Source organism: Cnephaeus nilssonii, assembly GCF_951640355.1.
Source record: "Cnephaeus nilssonii genome assembly, chromosome: 7".
NCBI classification, from domain to species: domain Eukaryota; kingdom Metazoa; phylum Chordata; class Mammalia; order Chiroptera; family Vespertilionidae; genus Cnephaeus; species Cnephaeus nilssonii.
Genome location: NC_137078.1, coordinates 64,517,042 through 64,532,693, shown reverse-complemented (window position 1 = coordinate 64,532,693; position 15,652 = coordinate 64,517,042). Strand labels below are relative to the sequence as shown.

Here is a 15,652-nt window from a genome sequence, read left to right as displayed (position 1 = left end):
GTACTATGAGCGTCTTCCTCTCCACTACATCTCCAGCCATTTATTGGAATGGGACCTGTTAGAAGCTCAAAAAATATTTGTTGAATGAAATGAAGGAGTATCACTTCCTGTCCAATATACCCTCTTTCACACACACATGCGCACACGCACACACACATGCACACGTGTGCACACAAACACATACACACACAGTTATTATTTGACCCTATTGCAGGGCCCACCAGGTGTCTTCCTGTGAACACTAGAACAGAGCCGAGCCGAGCGCCTGCTTCTCACGCAGGCTGGGTGGGGATGCTATGGGATGCATGTCAGTGACCAGAACAACCCTCACTTAAGAGCCTGGAGGCCTTACCTTCGTTGCCTCAAGAATCTCATCAATGTCCGCGGGCAGGTTTCTGTTCTGTAAGCACAAGGCATGGCTTATGAGCATGAAATGAATGATGGGGCAATGACATGAAACAGCTCACAGACAGGGCCCTCACACTCTTACCGGGGTGGCCGCGGCAAAGCGTTCTTCAAAATCCTCCATCGGATGGCCATTCTGCAAGTGGAAGGGGCGATGAATGAGGATGAAGTGAATGACACACAAATGACATGGATTAATGAGTTTGATGAGGATGGTATCTACGGTTTATGCTCCCATGGTCTCAGTGGCAGGAGCTGAGGCCAACATTCTGTGAAAATCCTGGGAATGTGTTCCCAGCATAAGCAGTTGATCAAATAGGGGCCTGATGAGGAAATACAGCAGTGGTTCAAAGTTCATCTTTCTGAAATTACAGACATTACCCAGCCGGTCTCAACTGATAAGAGCATGTTTACCCTTGAGATTTTTGTTTTAAAAGACAAAAAATGTTATCTGCGTTAGCAAACCGAAGTCTTTAGAGCAGCCTGTAAACAGCTGGTTTCCTAAGTGCCTTTGTGCCCGCTGTCCCCTCTGCTTGAAATGCTCTTCCCCTCACCCCTGCATGTTCAGAGCTCATCCCATTTCTCAAACCCTGCTGAAGGGCCACCTCTTCCATGAAGCCTTCCCTGATCTTTTGAGTTGAAACTCCTCCTCTGAGAATAACAGCACATCATCTGTGCCGACCCCACGGTGAGCTTCCCGAAGCAGGGACCATGCTGTATTTACTTTTGAATCCCCAGAGCTAACAGAGGGTCTGGCACACAGCAGTGTCTAAAAATACATGAATGAATGCATGTTTTACAAGCAGCTGGCTGTTGACCAGATCTAATTGTTTTAATTCTTTATTTTGTTGTTTATAACTGTCGAGCATTTCACTACTCCAAAATACTGCTGTCTCAGGATCCATTTTGTGTGGCCAAGCGGCCTGCAGGAGCCTTAAACTGGCTCCAACCCCTGTGGGGAGGCATGTCCCGTGAGGACTCTCATGGTAGGCAGTCTGCCCACTGCCCAGGCCTTCCTTCCCCTTGTTACCTCTTAGATAAGACCCCAAGCCCTGCTGTTCTTGGTTTGAATGGCCCAATCCAGGCTTAGCCCAGGAAATGCAGGCACTTCACCCACGGGCCTAACAAAGGCATGTGCCTTAGGTCCTGTGGCTCTCTCAGGCCAGCCGCCTTGACCTCTCCCAGTGACCCCTCCTCCAGGGCCTGTGAATAATAAGCTTCTCTACTTCAATTCTCTTGTGGTCTTTGTTGAACTGCGGCCCTCCATCTGATGCCCCAGGGCTCAACTTAATAAATGTTAATTTAACAAAGTCACAACAGTAAGATTTACTATAGATAATATATAATGTCTCTGTAAATAGATATATCACCTTATTTTGGTCTATATTACGAGCTAATTATTCTTTGGATGCTTTCCAAGCACTTTAACATGAATATATATCTGATACTATTGACATTACAATGAGTTATTATGCACAGAAATAACTGTATCATTTCCTAATTTTTAGGAGAGCTGGCTATTGGCAATAGAGGAATGGAGAAACCATCACCCAATAACCTCATAATACTCATCTATCAGAACTCACTCTCACCCTCTGCGGCAAACGTGACTTTCTGCCAGCCCCAGCGACAAGGCTGCAAAGCAGAGCCAGGGAACCAGCGTGCCCACCACAGCGGGGCCTTGGGACCAACCATCAGCGAATTCCGTCATCAACCATCGGCTTTGCCAGGCACTGGCTCCCCAAGCGTCAACTGTGGCTAAGAGCAGAGGACGAGCAACCACATCGGATAACCACATACATTATGATTATTATTTGGCCAGCGGTGGGGAGAGATGGGGAGACAACATTAGTTTAAGCGATCCTGTAATCTATGGAGTGGCCTAAAAGGTTAAGGTTATGTCGCTACATCCTTTATAAATTCGCACACTTCGAGGGATTTATGGCACAGTCCCTACCAACTAGCTCTGGGTCATAACTTTTAATAAAAACATTTTTTAGTGTCCAAAATCTCATTACATCTGTCCAATATAAAGAAGCAAATAGCTTCAGAGCATGATGGATGCATTAAATAAATTTGAAAAACAGCCTGTGGTCGAGTCTCATAAACCCCCCACCACCTAATGAAAACGCGCGAGGATAACCGATGCTGGCGCGAGCCCGTCGCTTTCCTGGTGACAGAGACGTGGCCTTTGGTGAGCTGTGGAGCTGGGGTGTGAGGAGGCGATTTCATTCATCCAGATGGAGCTGGAGACGAAATGCATGGGAGCCAATGCCTCTCTCTGGAGTCCCACCAACATGGACTGACTCCTGGCTGCGCAGTGTGCTGGCCGCCTGACTCTCACAACCCAATGAGCGTCAGTTTTCTCATTTTTCAAGTGGGGATGATAACGATGACATCCTCTCAGAGGATGAACTGAGATGTGGGTGCAAAGTCTTGTTTGGTGTTTGGCACATAGTAGGTGCTCAATAAATAGTAGCAATTATTAGTATCTCTTCATTCTGTTTCTTTTGACTCATTTTTGCAATGCACAGGCACCCAGGGCTTAATGCTAGAAAACTGTTATTATGTAATATTTGGGGAAAGAAAGAGGAAGAAGAAACAAATACCCTGCCAGATGCCCCTGTTTAGAAATAGCCCTGCCTGACAGCACAGGCCAGAGCCCGTGTCAAAGGATGCCCAGCACTTCTTGGCCTTAGCTCTGAACCTCTCTGTCCATTCTTGACTCCATCTTCTCCCTCTCACCTCAGTTCTGGCTTCAGTATTGTCTGATCATCCTCTTCCCATCCATGCACTTTGTCCTTGGCTCCTGTGGTCCCTTCCTGGTTGCCCCTGGCTCAGTCATGGCTCAGCGCTCTTTCCTCCCGCGCACGGCAGCCTGTGGTAATGCCCGGTGCGCCACATCCAGCCCATATACTCTCCCAGCTGCTTCTCATGGGCAGGACCTGGAACCCATTTGCTAGTCTCCCCACACCCCTGGCTCTTGCTCTACCTACAGTCACTACTAGAGTTCTAGCTCACTTAGCCCCATATAAAAAAGCAAATGGCTCCAGAGCAGGATTATCCCCAGGCCTTTCGTTCTTATAGATATCTTTCCCATACTTACTACCATAGCATGAACACAGCTTCCCACGCTGCTTTCAAAACATCAACATGACATCAAATTTCACTCACAACTTAAACTTCCAGGGAGGAAGCAAAGGAAGAGATTCCCCTGTTTTGTTTCAACCCAGTTCTAGCCTGAATCTTCATTAAGATATAAAAGTAAAGCTCCCACAGGGAGTTTTATCTTCCCATACTCCCTTATAGGAGCAGTGGGAACAGGATTGTCCCCTAACTGAGTAGGGTAACTATCAAGATCAAATTCCTGTTACTCTTGCAGCCAAAGTGACAGTGGATAAGGTAGGACTTGGGCTGAAGAAAAAAGATGAAAACTTGCTATGGCTGCCACATCAGAACCCTGCAGGGGCTCGCACCCTGGGCTGCACAGTGCAATCCTTTGGGGGAGCTTTTGCAAAACTACCCCTGCTTGAGCCCCATCATCAGAGATTTGGACTCCATTGGTCTGAGGCAGGGCCCTGGCATCTGTAGGTTTTTAAAAGCTCCCCAGGTAATACTAATGCGCAGCCAGATTTGCTGATCACTGTGCTGGGGAATGGACTCTCTGCAGGAATAATTAGTGGAAATCCCACTGGGAAAATGGAAGGCGTCTTGATTGATTATGTAATTGACTAATTAATTTCTTCAACAAACATTCACCGGGCGCTCTCCACATGCCACGTCCTGGCGAGGCACCGGAGCTACAGAGATGAGTCATGTCTGGCCCCTGCTCTCCTGCAGCTCAGAGTGAGCCAGCATATGTCGTCATTCTAGCTTGGGGGTGGTGGGATGGAACAGGGAGGACACATGGCTTCTAGATCTCAACTCAGAACTCAGGCCACTGCTGCAGAAGGATGAATTCAATTATCCATTTAGAAGGTTCAGGAGAAATGGATGGACTTAAGTGATTTGTAACTGCACCGCAGTGGGTACTCCTAAGGCACAGAGTGATTCTGGGCATTTGAATGCAAGTGCCTTTCCTTGGGAAGTGATTTAAGAGGGAAGACACGTGCTAATGAAGACTAATCCCCCTGGGGACCTAGGAGTCTATCACCTTTAGCCAAGAGTGAACAGCCTCTTTCCCATGGCTTGGCAGAGAGAGACAGGTAAACCTGCTTTGTAATTGAAGAACCATGGAGCTGAGATTGAGGAGTGGAAACTATGATGTTAATAAATGATTTCCTCCCAGAGCAAAGCTGTGGATTGGGACTTGTTGGGATGATGCAAAGTTCCCTATCTGCACTGTCCCAGGTGGTAGCCAGTGGCTGCACTGTGGCTACTGTGTGGCAAAGCCTTGATCCAAGAGAGGAATTGGTGCCGTTTTGAGGACCTGTCTCTATAATGACTAAAGAATTGCCTTTCATTACTCAAAGCTGGGCCTCACTGTAGCAGCTAAAGGCCCTCCTGCCCCCAGCTACCATGTTAGGAAGGTCCCAAAGGTTGTCCAGAGGTTAGAGCAGGGGTCCTCAAACTATGGCCCGCGGGCCACATGCGGCCCACCGAGGACATTTATCAGGTCCGCCGGGTGTTTTTGCCGCCGCTGCCTGTCCTGCTTAGCAGCCAACTTAGCAGTGTGCATAGGAATTTGTTCATAGTTTTTTTTTAAAAACTATAGTCCGGCCCTCCAACAGTCTGAGAGACAGTGAACTGGCCCCCTGTTTAAAAAGTTTGAGGACCCCTGGGTTAGAGGGTGGAGGGAAATGCATAGACCTTATAATGAAAGTTACATCTTCCCTTTGAAGTGCACGCAGGTGTAATATCTCCACAAATCCCTGGGCAATGAAATATTTACACCAGGCTTCCTAAAAATTGAGATGGTCCTTGGAATTGCCTTTCTTAAAATGCAAAGAGAAAGTCAAGATGGGGAATGGTGGTGAAAGGGATTTGCTGGGGCATTCGTGAGGTGTTTTGAGAAAAGCAGGCCCCTGGGCACAGGGCTCTAAGCTGATCTGAACAAGCTAACATGAATGCATAGGGGACAGCTGTGGCTAAGGAATCTAACTCTAGATTTTGAGTTTCCCAACTTTAGTCTAATACCAAGAAAATGAATTTGCTTGCATTTGAAAGCAATGGATGCTTTAAAGGGAGAGATTTGATGCTTTTAGGAAATGTGGGGTAGGGTAGTGGAGAGAAGTTAGAAACAGCAGCCGTGAGCCTGGCCGAGGTGGTTCAGTGGTTGAGCATCGACCTATGAACCAGGAGGTCATGGTTCCATTTCAGGTCAAGGCACATGCCTGGGTTGTGGGCTCAATCCCCAGTAGGGGGCGTGCAAGGAGGCAGCCAATCAATGATTCTCTCTCATCATAGATGTTTCTATCTCTCTCTCCCTCCCTCTCTGAAATCAATACATTACTGATTGAGAGAGAGAGAGAGAGAGAGAGAGAGAGAGAGAGAGAGAGAGAAAGAGAGAGAGAGAAGGAAACAGCAGCTGTGAGGTCAGACTGCTGTTTCTCTATTGGCATTTCCTTGGGTAAATTCCTGGATCACCCTGAGCCTCAGTTTTCCTCCTCTGCAAAATAGGGGTAACAATGCTTACAAGGTGAGCTTGCTAAGAAAAACCAGCAAGAAGATTGGTATGCAAAGAATTAGCCCAGTAACTGGCAGAGTAAAATCTCAATGGATGTCAGTTCCCTTCCAAAATTACAGAAAGGAAAGAGAGGGACAGGGACAAGGAGGAAGGAAGAAAAGAGGGTGAGGGAGAGAAGGAAGAACTTAGGAGGGAGGGAGGAATTATACAGCTGTGGAATGACTTGTTGGGGAAGGGGAGGGTAAGCAGGATCCAGGCTATTGCAAAAGTTTGGGAAACACTGGCCTCGGGAAGGAGTGAAGTCACCTGGAGGAGAAGCTGAAGGTGCAACACGGTCCTCACAGAGCAGATGCTCGGTCCAAGCAGGTTCCTGCTCCTACGCGTTCCCCACAGTTAACCCTGGTGTGGCAAGGCGGGACTGTCCTCCCTCATTCCACCAACCCCATGCCCTTTTTGCCTCTGCTCTTCTTCTTTCCCACCCCTCCCACCCACTTCAAAACTCGGATGGTAACCCCATACTTTCATGCCCAGGTTTTCTAAAACACATCCATTATTTTCCTGGCAATATATAAGGATGGGGTTGGTGGCACGATTTTCAGGCTGCTGATTGTGCAATAAGACACTAATAGCTAAGTGGGTTTGATCTCAGTAACAGTGACACAGGGAAGGAGATGATTGTCATGCCTGAAAAATGATGATGCCAGTGCTTGGGGTGATGGCTATCATAAGACAGTGATAACCCGTCACTCATCCACTCCGAATCGATTTATTGAGCTAGTCTGCACAGGCACAGTCCTTGCCCTTGTATCACACGAGGGAGGTGGAAAAGAAAACAGGCAATTATCATGTGATTGGTGATGAGATAATTCGCATAAAGCCTTTAGTATACAGTGCCTGGTTCAGAGTGATGAAGTGATTCATGCCAGTGATGGCTGCTACTATTGCCTTTACTGTTAAACACATATTGCTCAACCCAATCTTGAGGAGTCAGGGAAACCGGAAGCAGCAGATGGTCTGAGATGGTGCCAGCACTGGTGTCAGGGATTTGATGGTGACAGTCTGTGGTCTGAGGACAGTGGACAGTGGTCATAAAGAGAGAGATGATGACAGCTCTTCCTATGGTGAAAGCCAAAATGGGGCCCGTGACGGGAATGACGAAGGAACGTGGAAAACACCTTCCTAGCCACGGGGCTGCTGCTCCTCTCTCTTCGTGCCTCCTGGGCTCTAATCCCGGTCCCAACCCATGATCTCACCCCACAGACCTGCCATTTGACAAGGACGTTGGCTCCTCTGTCAGGGGAAATGGGGGCAGGGTGTGAGATGGCTTTCCTACTTTAACAACTGTCCATAGAACAAACACACCTGCACAGGTGTAAGTGTCAGAGAAAACTAAAAACCAAGGGGAGTCCTTTCCCAAAGCTTGTAATTATTTGTTTTTAAATCTCTCCTCCTTCATCCCTTCTCCTTTGAAAAACCTATTATTCCGGTTCCACATTAGCAACAACTCAAGGCCTTTTCAAAAAACTCCTAACAAGACCTGGCATCCGTTCAGTACTTTGAAAAGGGGGTGAATTAGAATCCCAGGGATGTGGAATTGGCTCCTGTCAGCAGGATGACATGATCAGCATGCTTTGGGGAGGAAGCGAGAGCTGTCTCTTTCTGTGTTGGTGCATCTCTCTTGGAGGGGCTACTCCTGCAGGCCAGATGGCAGCCAACGGTACGGTACCAGGAACTATTGAATGGAGCTGAAATCAAGCTAGAGTAGCAGAGGCTCTGGCTGAGCATGGAGCAAATCAGAGGCAATCACAAATGGAGAGATGTCACAGCACAGGAAAAAATAGTCAGGAGGGCTTTGCCTGCTGCTCTGACAGCTGTTCTGTGCAAAATGTTTCTCCTTTTCTTCTTTGGAGGAATGCAGATTTTACAGGCGTGGCATTAATTTCCTTATTCACTTCTTCATTCTTGGATTCAATTCGCAAGGCCGTCAACGAATAATTAAGGAACTTCTCCTGATGCCCATGGTGAGCAAGGCATGGTGCTGATATTTTGAGGACTCGGGCACTATCCCTTCCCTGAGCGTGACAGGCAAGTTAGGGAGATTGGAGGGAACCCATTCAGGTCAGAGCCTAGAGAGTATTAACACGTGTACCACACTGAGCATTTCCACAGAGTGTGTCCCATTCCACAGAGGGTACAATGCCACTCACACGACTGAAGACAAATCCACTGCAAACAACCAAACCGAGAATTCTGTTTCTATGTAGAAGGAATTTGACTAGTTTATCCATCTCTCATATTTTTCTTTGTTGTAACATTAGGGAAATATCCATCTCACAGGACTGTGTGACGATTTCCCTGGGTAAGAGTTAAGGTAATATAGCTTAATTAGCGTGGTGTTTGACACACAGTAAGACCTCCGTTAGTGCTTGCTTATTTGAGTCAAATATTAAGTCAATAATTCAATGGAGTATCCTTTAGGAATATGAGGATTTTGTAGCACCTATGTGATGGCATGTTGAATAGTTTGAAAATTGCAGAGTAATAGAATTAGAGGAGACTGTAGAGAGCTCTAACTCAACTCAACCCTGTTTTTTTCTTTCTTCAGAAACAGGCCTCCAACTTTTTCAAAATCATGATAATTTTAATGGAAAAGCTTGGATAACACTCTTAAGTTCCCAAGTTTTAGTCTAGTTCCTTTCTACCCAATCACAATTCCCCTCACAGTTGTATAGAGCAAGAAGGGACAATAATAACTCAGAGCAGAGAAACGTGGCTCATATTTTACAGCAACAAAACTGGGGGCCCAGGAAAAGCTTGGCTTGCTCATAAGTAAAACAGTCAGGGACATACACGGCTTCTTCATGGAGCTCTGATGATCAAGTGAGATGATGTTCACCAATAAGCCAGACGTGGATGGGAGCCTAAGGATTTGAAGTCAGGGGAAATCTGGAAGAGCATTATCCTCAACTGTCTCAGATTGATTGTCCAACCTACATATAGTTTGCAACTTTGTGTCATAATTTCACATGCCCTCTTAACAGGTCTCTATATATTTCTTTCCCTGTCAGGCCTTGGAATGAACTATTCCTTGTGACTGGCTGCTCTCCCCATCCTCACTCTTCGGGAGAACTGTAAGACATCCCTTGAGACCTAAGTCTATAGTAACCTCTTCCAAGCTTTCCTCCTTGGCCTTTGGGATGAATTAGAATAAATATCTGTGTTTTTCGATGGTCTTAGGCGACCCTGCTAGTGGTTCTCAACCTGTGGGTCGCAACCCACAGGTTGAGAACCGCTGCTGTAGAGCCTAAGATATCAGAAAACACAAATATTTACATTATGATTCATTAACAGTAGCAAAATTACAGTTATGATGTAGCAACGAAAATAATTTTATGGTTGGGGTCACCACAACATGAGGAACTGTATTAAAGGGTCGCAGCATTAGAAAGGTTGAGAACCACTGAATTAGATGATCCTTCCCTGGGCACCATCCATGTTCAGTTGTAGTTGATTACCTTTTCTCTTCTCTATTACAGACTATGGCCTTGTAGAGATTCTAAGTCCCTTCTCATCTTTGAATTCCTAATATCTAGATACAGTAGTCCAGTGGCTAGGACACAGAAGGAAGTTATATTCAATTGATACATTAAAAAACACACACAGAATAAATGAGGGGATAAACTTGCTTATACAAGAGAATAGAAAACTGAACAGAAAATATCTTGGTGATAATATGACTTACTAAGTGGAGGGTATGGTAGTCCATATGGTGTTTTCAAATGCTCAGCATGCACTGGTATGTGTGTGCCCCATGTACACACACACACACACACACACACACACACACACACACACACACTCGCTCACTCACAGAGACTTGGCATGTGTTATTATAAATTCCAGAAAAGATGTCATATCCACTCTGTCATTTATCTAATGAGGTTCTGTAATTAGATTAATGGGCCTGGTTCTAACTTCAAAGAAATACTGGAAGATACCCCAGAAAAAAAAAAGTTGTAAGAAAAGGGGCACACTGTCCTTCCGGCTCTTCCAATATCCGATGGCATTTCCATCTGAACTATTCAAGTCCTCCCCATTAGTGAGAAACATCCTTGGTTCAAGGTGGCAGTCATACTGTGGCATCCTTGCGACTTGGCTAGCCAATATCTGATCTTTCACTCCTTCTCTTAGTAGCTAGCAACTGGTGAAGCGATTGTGTCCCATACCACTTACCCTCAACTTTCGCATGTTCAAAGAACTTCTTTCTGATCTCCCCAAAACCATTCTTTCCTTGTCTTCTGATGTCTGTAAAGGCCACCAACTCACATCTAGAAGCTCCAGCCCTCAAATGCACAAGTTACCCCTCATCCCTCTGTCTCCCACACCCTGGCACCCAATTATTCATTAAATGCTAATTCTCTCTCTACACATATTCAAGCTCTTTCTTCCTCTCTCAATCACCTCTGGAGCATTCCTTCTTGCAGAGGCTGCTGCTTCCATTCTCGTCCCCTTAAGTTCATCTTCCAAAGAGCAGTTAGAGTACTTTTTTTTTTTTTACTAGTAAAATACCAGATTCACTCCCCTGCTTAAAACCCTGCTCTGTTTGTCATTACACTCAGGGTAAAATTCAAACTCCTTACCACTGCCTATAAACCTGTCCATGCTCGGCCACTGCCTCTGTGTCTGAACTCACCTCCCATCAGTCTCCCTTTCGCACCATACTCTGATCTTCTCTCTGTCCGTCACAGACCACTGGTTCCTCATGGACCACTGGAACAGTCCTATCCCAAGGCCTTTGCCCTTGTCACATGTTCCGGTCCCACTCTTCATCGGACTGATTTCTTCTCATAATTCAGATCTCAACTCAGATGTCACCTCCCCAGAGAGACCTCCTCTGTCTGACTCGTTACTTAAATACAGCCGCAGCCCCCAGCACTTGCCATGTTACCCTGTTTGGCTCTGTGGCCAGCACGCACACCCGTTTGCCTGTTTACTTGTTTGTTGGCAGCCTTCCCCCATGAAGTGTGAGCTGGGCAATGGGTGGGACCTGGCCTGACCTGCATGGCACCAGTGGCCGGCACAGAGCTGACACACAGTGGACCCAGATGGTATTTGCGGGATGGGTGCTTGAACAGAGCAATGCACACGTGACCAGACACTGGTTCTAGGAAGCACCTTCCACTGTTGCAGAAAACATAAAACTAAAAAGAAAGAGACACTTTGTGCATACTGCCGCAGGGACAAGGCAATGCCAATTTTGTCACTTTGACACAAGTATTCTGGTCTCTGGCTTTTTCCCTGCTTGTTCTCTGGTGACGGGCACCCTATCTTTGAAGATCATGTAGCTAGGGCAAGAGGATGGTATATTCAGTGAGATCTTACAAAGATTCCACAAGCAGAGGTCTCTTTACCCACCTACTTGCTCCGTCTCTTCTATGACAGACCCTTTTGATTTAAAGTAAACAATATCTCCTTGGTTAGGGCTCAAGTGGTTGACATCATTATTATTTTTTAAATATATTTTATTGATTTTTTTACAGAGAGGAAGGGAGAGGAATAGAGAACCAGGAACATCGATGGGAGATAAACATCAATCAGATGCCTCCTGCACACCTCCTACTGGGGATGTGCCCGCAACCAAGGTACATGCCCTTGACTGGAATCGAACCTGGGACCCTTGAGTCCACAGGCCGACACTCTATCCACTGAGCCAAACCGGTTAGGGCATACCTGTTACTCTTAATCCTTCTCTTTTCCACACCCTGACATCCTATCATTCATTAAGAAATGGTGATTCTATTTCTAGAATGTATCCCAAACTACCCATTCTGGTCTAAAGAGGAAGGACTGGGTTAAACAGTAATATTAAAACCTCATCCCTTCTTGGCCAGGCAAGGGTCATGCAGGATAGAAATAACAGCTAATACTTAGGTGCAACTTCCTGTGTATGTGTCAGACACTATTCTCAAGTGCTTTCAAGTATGGATTCATTTAACTATCACAACACATGTACGTGCTATTACTGTAATCCTTGTCTTCAGAGGAGGAAACTTGGGCACCGAAGGGTTAATTAACCTGCCCCAGATCACATAGGTAGTAAGTGGAAGAGCTAGGATTCTCACCAAAGTGGGTTAGCTTTGGAGTACATGCTCTGAACCATTATGCTATGGGGAGAGAACAAAGGGTGTCAGATGACCTGTGTTTTAAGACTAGGGTGGGAGGTCCAGTTCTGGAAGGAGAACCCTGGTGGGCAGTTCAGGAACCTGCCCTCAGCCCACCCCAATCTTCTCTGTGGGGCCATGGCCAGGTCACACTGCAAGTGTTGTCCTTCCAATGATTACAGGGGGTGGGGGGACTAGAACTTCTGAGGCAACAACAACAACAACAACAACATAGGAATAGCCAAAGAGACAAGGCCATGAGACTAAAGTATTTTGGAAAGGGGGGAAGACACAAAGTCCTGAGCTGACAGCAGCAGCGGGAAAGGCGCACTATGCAGCGATCAGGACAGAGGCTGGCCTGATGGAGAGAAACACGCTGACACACTGACGGGACGCTATGACAGGTCAGAGAACGGGAGGTGAACATGGGAGACAATGTTGCAAAAAGCGAGAGGGAACGTCACCTTCACATGGGCCATTCTTTATGCACAGGCAGAGAAGCAAGTGATTCGTCCCTGATGACTAGACTATCTCCCCTTAGCATCTCAACCTCTACCTTCTCATCCATAAAATGGAAAAAAGTAATACTTGTCATGTTAATGAAACTAGATACACTTAGTCAAGCCTCAGAATCCACCAGGGAGCTTTATACATCTCCCTTTATAGAAAAAGATCCTCAAGCCTTTCGAAAGCAGATTGAGGGAGCGGGCCCCGAGAAGCTGTGCCTTTAGAAGTGTCACAAATGACTGTTGGGAAACTCAGTGCTGAGGAATCACTGAAACAGACACAGCTTGCCCAGCTGCGCCTCCGGCCCCAGTAACTGCTCAACAAATGCTCATTTCTTGCCTCCTCTCTAAGTCATTGTAAAAACAAGGGATTGTGCACTTTGGGTTGGGACTGTCACCAATATATATTTTCTTATTCTCCATGATCATTCATTTATCTCCCCCCCCCTTTTTTTTTTACAACTAAAGTTTGTTCATTATTCTTCTGCAACCACTAATAACGGCAGTTAGGGAGAAAGAAAGAGCCTCAACATGATGATTTATCCAGAAAAGCGGAATTACTGTACCAAGAGAGAATGTGTCACCATGGATGGATATTTATGGGGAACGTGCATATTAGAGCTCTGCTCATTAGCGATGCTATAGTTAAGGTTCTGTGAATGTTAACGATCTGTATTAGAGGAATAATGACAGACTCACAGCAGCAGCAGTTAACGGATACCTCTGACTCATATTTTCTTACCACGCACAGATCTCTGAATCACCTGATTGATGCCCACTGAAGGAGCAAGCGTGCATCGGTGCACCTGCATCTTGGGGATGGGACTGCTGTTGCTGCAGCACAGGTAGCACTACTGGCAATGAGTTTTAGGAACCAGAAGGATAGATGCTTCCTACCTGCTGTTTGAAAAAATCTCACTGTGTTCTGGTCTAGAGACAGATTGGCCCAGAAGGAAGAGCATTTGCTAACTTGGGTAGGGTGGCCTTACACCCTGGTTTACCTAAGACTGCTCCTCATGCCTGGTGACCTGCTCTAATTCTTATTTTCAAAAGTGACCCAGTCTGGACGATAAACTAGGTAACTCTAGTTTTAGGGTCAGAGGCAGCTGGATTAAGTTCTTAGTGATGCCTCTTCTAACCGTGCCAAGTGATTTAACTTCTCTGATCTTCAGTATCCTTTATAGTAGAGAAGAGACCTATGTCTCGTGGCTGTTTGGGGACTGTCTTGAAGTAGTGAATGAAGTGCCTTATTTGGGTGCTCAACATTTGGCAGCTACAATTGTGTGTTTTTCCTGAACCACAGCATGGCACTCCCCTGCAATTCAGCCCACCCCAGGATATTGAGTTAAACTTGATCTTGTTGACATTATTTCTTGGGCATGGAGAACTGAAGGCACTCCAGCCCTTTACTCTGCACATTAACCTTCTTCCTTCCAGTAGAATAAAAGCACCCTACTGGCTGGGCCAGGTCTTACTCATGAAGCAGTTGATACAGACTTTTGTCCATATTATAGCTCATAAAAATAACTATGGCTAACATTTACAGAGTACTTACTATGTGTCAGGTGCTGTTCTAAAGATTTTACATATAATACGTTATCCAAGTCCTCAAAAGAACTCTACAAGGTAGGTAACACTGTCCTTATCCTCATTTTACAAGTGAACACATCCAGGCACAGGGAAGTTTAAATAACTCCTCCAGGTTACACTTCTGGTATTTGAGAGAGAAAATGTTCAAGCCCAAGTAGTTTGGCTACAAGTTTCACACTTTTAACTTCAATTCCACATTGCCTACAAAGTACTGAGTTCTTATTCTGTGTCAAACACACCAGAAGTCATATCTGTTATTTAATCCTCACAAGACCCAGAGAAGTAGCTCTATGTTGTTTACTGGTCATGAAGAAGAATCTGAAAAATAAAGCACTTTACCCAGGGTCATAGCGGAGAAGTGTGAAGCTCCAACTCACTCAAACCACAGGCTCATCCTGTTGGGTTAGTGGCTCCCTAAGAGTGGGCTCACCACCTGGGTTCTTGGATCCAGAATCACAGAGCCTCTGATGGGGGGCAAGAATGCAAAGGGCCTCCTCCTTGCCTGACTTCCTCACTTCACCCCCATGGAAGGAACTGGTGGTTCCTTTAACAGTGGATTTCACACTACCCTCCCTGGATCTCTTCCCTTGCAAAAACTCCTGTCCTTCAGAGTGGGTAGGGGGAGGGCTTCCAGCTGTGTAAGTTTGAACCCAGCTTCACCCACATCTCTTCTTTCTTTCCTCTGTTTATATAGAAGGTTACTGGGCAGGTTTTGTTTGAATAAAGGTTCCGGGGTCTTATAAAAAGTTTGAAGACCATCCCTCCAGGAGAGCACTGGTAGGTATTTTAGCAGAGGCATGGAGGGATTATTGTTTTATTCTGACATGATTTTTGCCAACACACAACTGAGCAAACAGTAGAACAGGCAGCAGCTTATGCAAACACTGATCCCCATCCCCATTTGCATTTGTGGAAAACAAGTCCCAGCAATGATCTGACAGCGAGCTATCTACAATTCTGTTGGATTCCATTCATGACAGCTCAGTTTTTCCACCTTGGGAGAAAGAGCCAGATATCATTTAAGGGGGTAACATGACACTGCCCAAAGGAGAGTCGTGGACTGAGAACAGAGAGGAAGATGAAAGGGATCACAACCACCCTTGGCAAGAACCTGAAGACAGCAGGTGGAAAAGCTGACGCACAAGCACTCTCAGAAGTTGGAGATGTAGAACAGCAGGTACGTTAAACAACAGAGCGATAGGAGAGGAGAGGAGGCGGTCAGTCCACATCGCCTCATACCTGACCTCCCAAAGCTTGTCACCTTGGAGCTAGCTTGGACCTCGTGCTCACCTCACTTTCCACATCAGCAAGATCTTTCCAGACAAACCCTAGCCATCCACTCAAATTTACTTTTCTCTCTCTCT

The 15,652-nt window shown here is 46.0% G+C and overlaps 1 protein-coding gene across 2 annotated transcripts in view; it reads right to left on the bottom strand.

Annotated features, from left to right (window-relative positions):
• Window positions 1-15,652, bottom strand: part of DAB1 (DAB adaptor protein 1) — a 278,601-nt gene that overhangs the window by 31,532 nt on the left and 231,417 nt on the right. For both annotated transcript variants that reach the window (XM_079776036.1, XM_079776037.1), the window contains exons 8-9: window positions 491-541; window positions 353-400 (exon numbers count right to left, since the gene is read on the bottom strand). In XM_079776036.1, coding sequence (XP_079632162.1) covers window positions 353-400; window positions 491-541 — 99 coding nt within the window. The remainder of the gene's footprint in view (window positions 1-352; window positions 401-490; window positions 542-15,652) is intronic.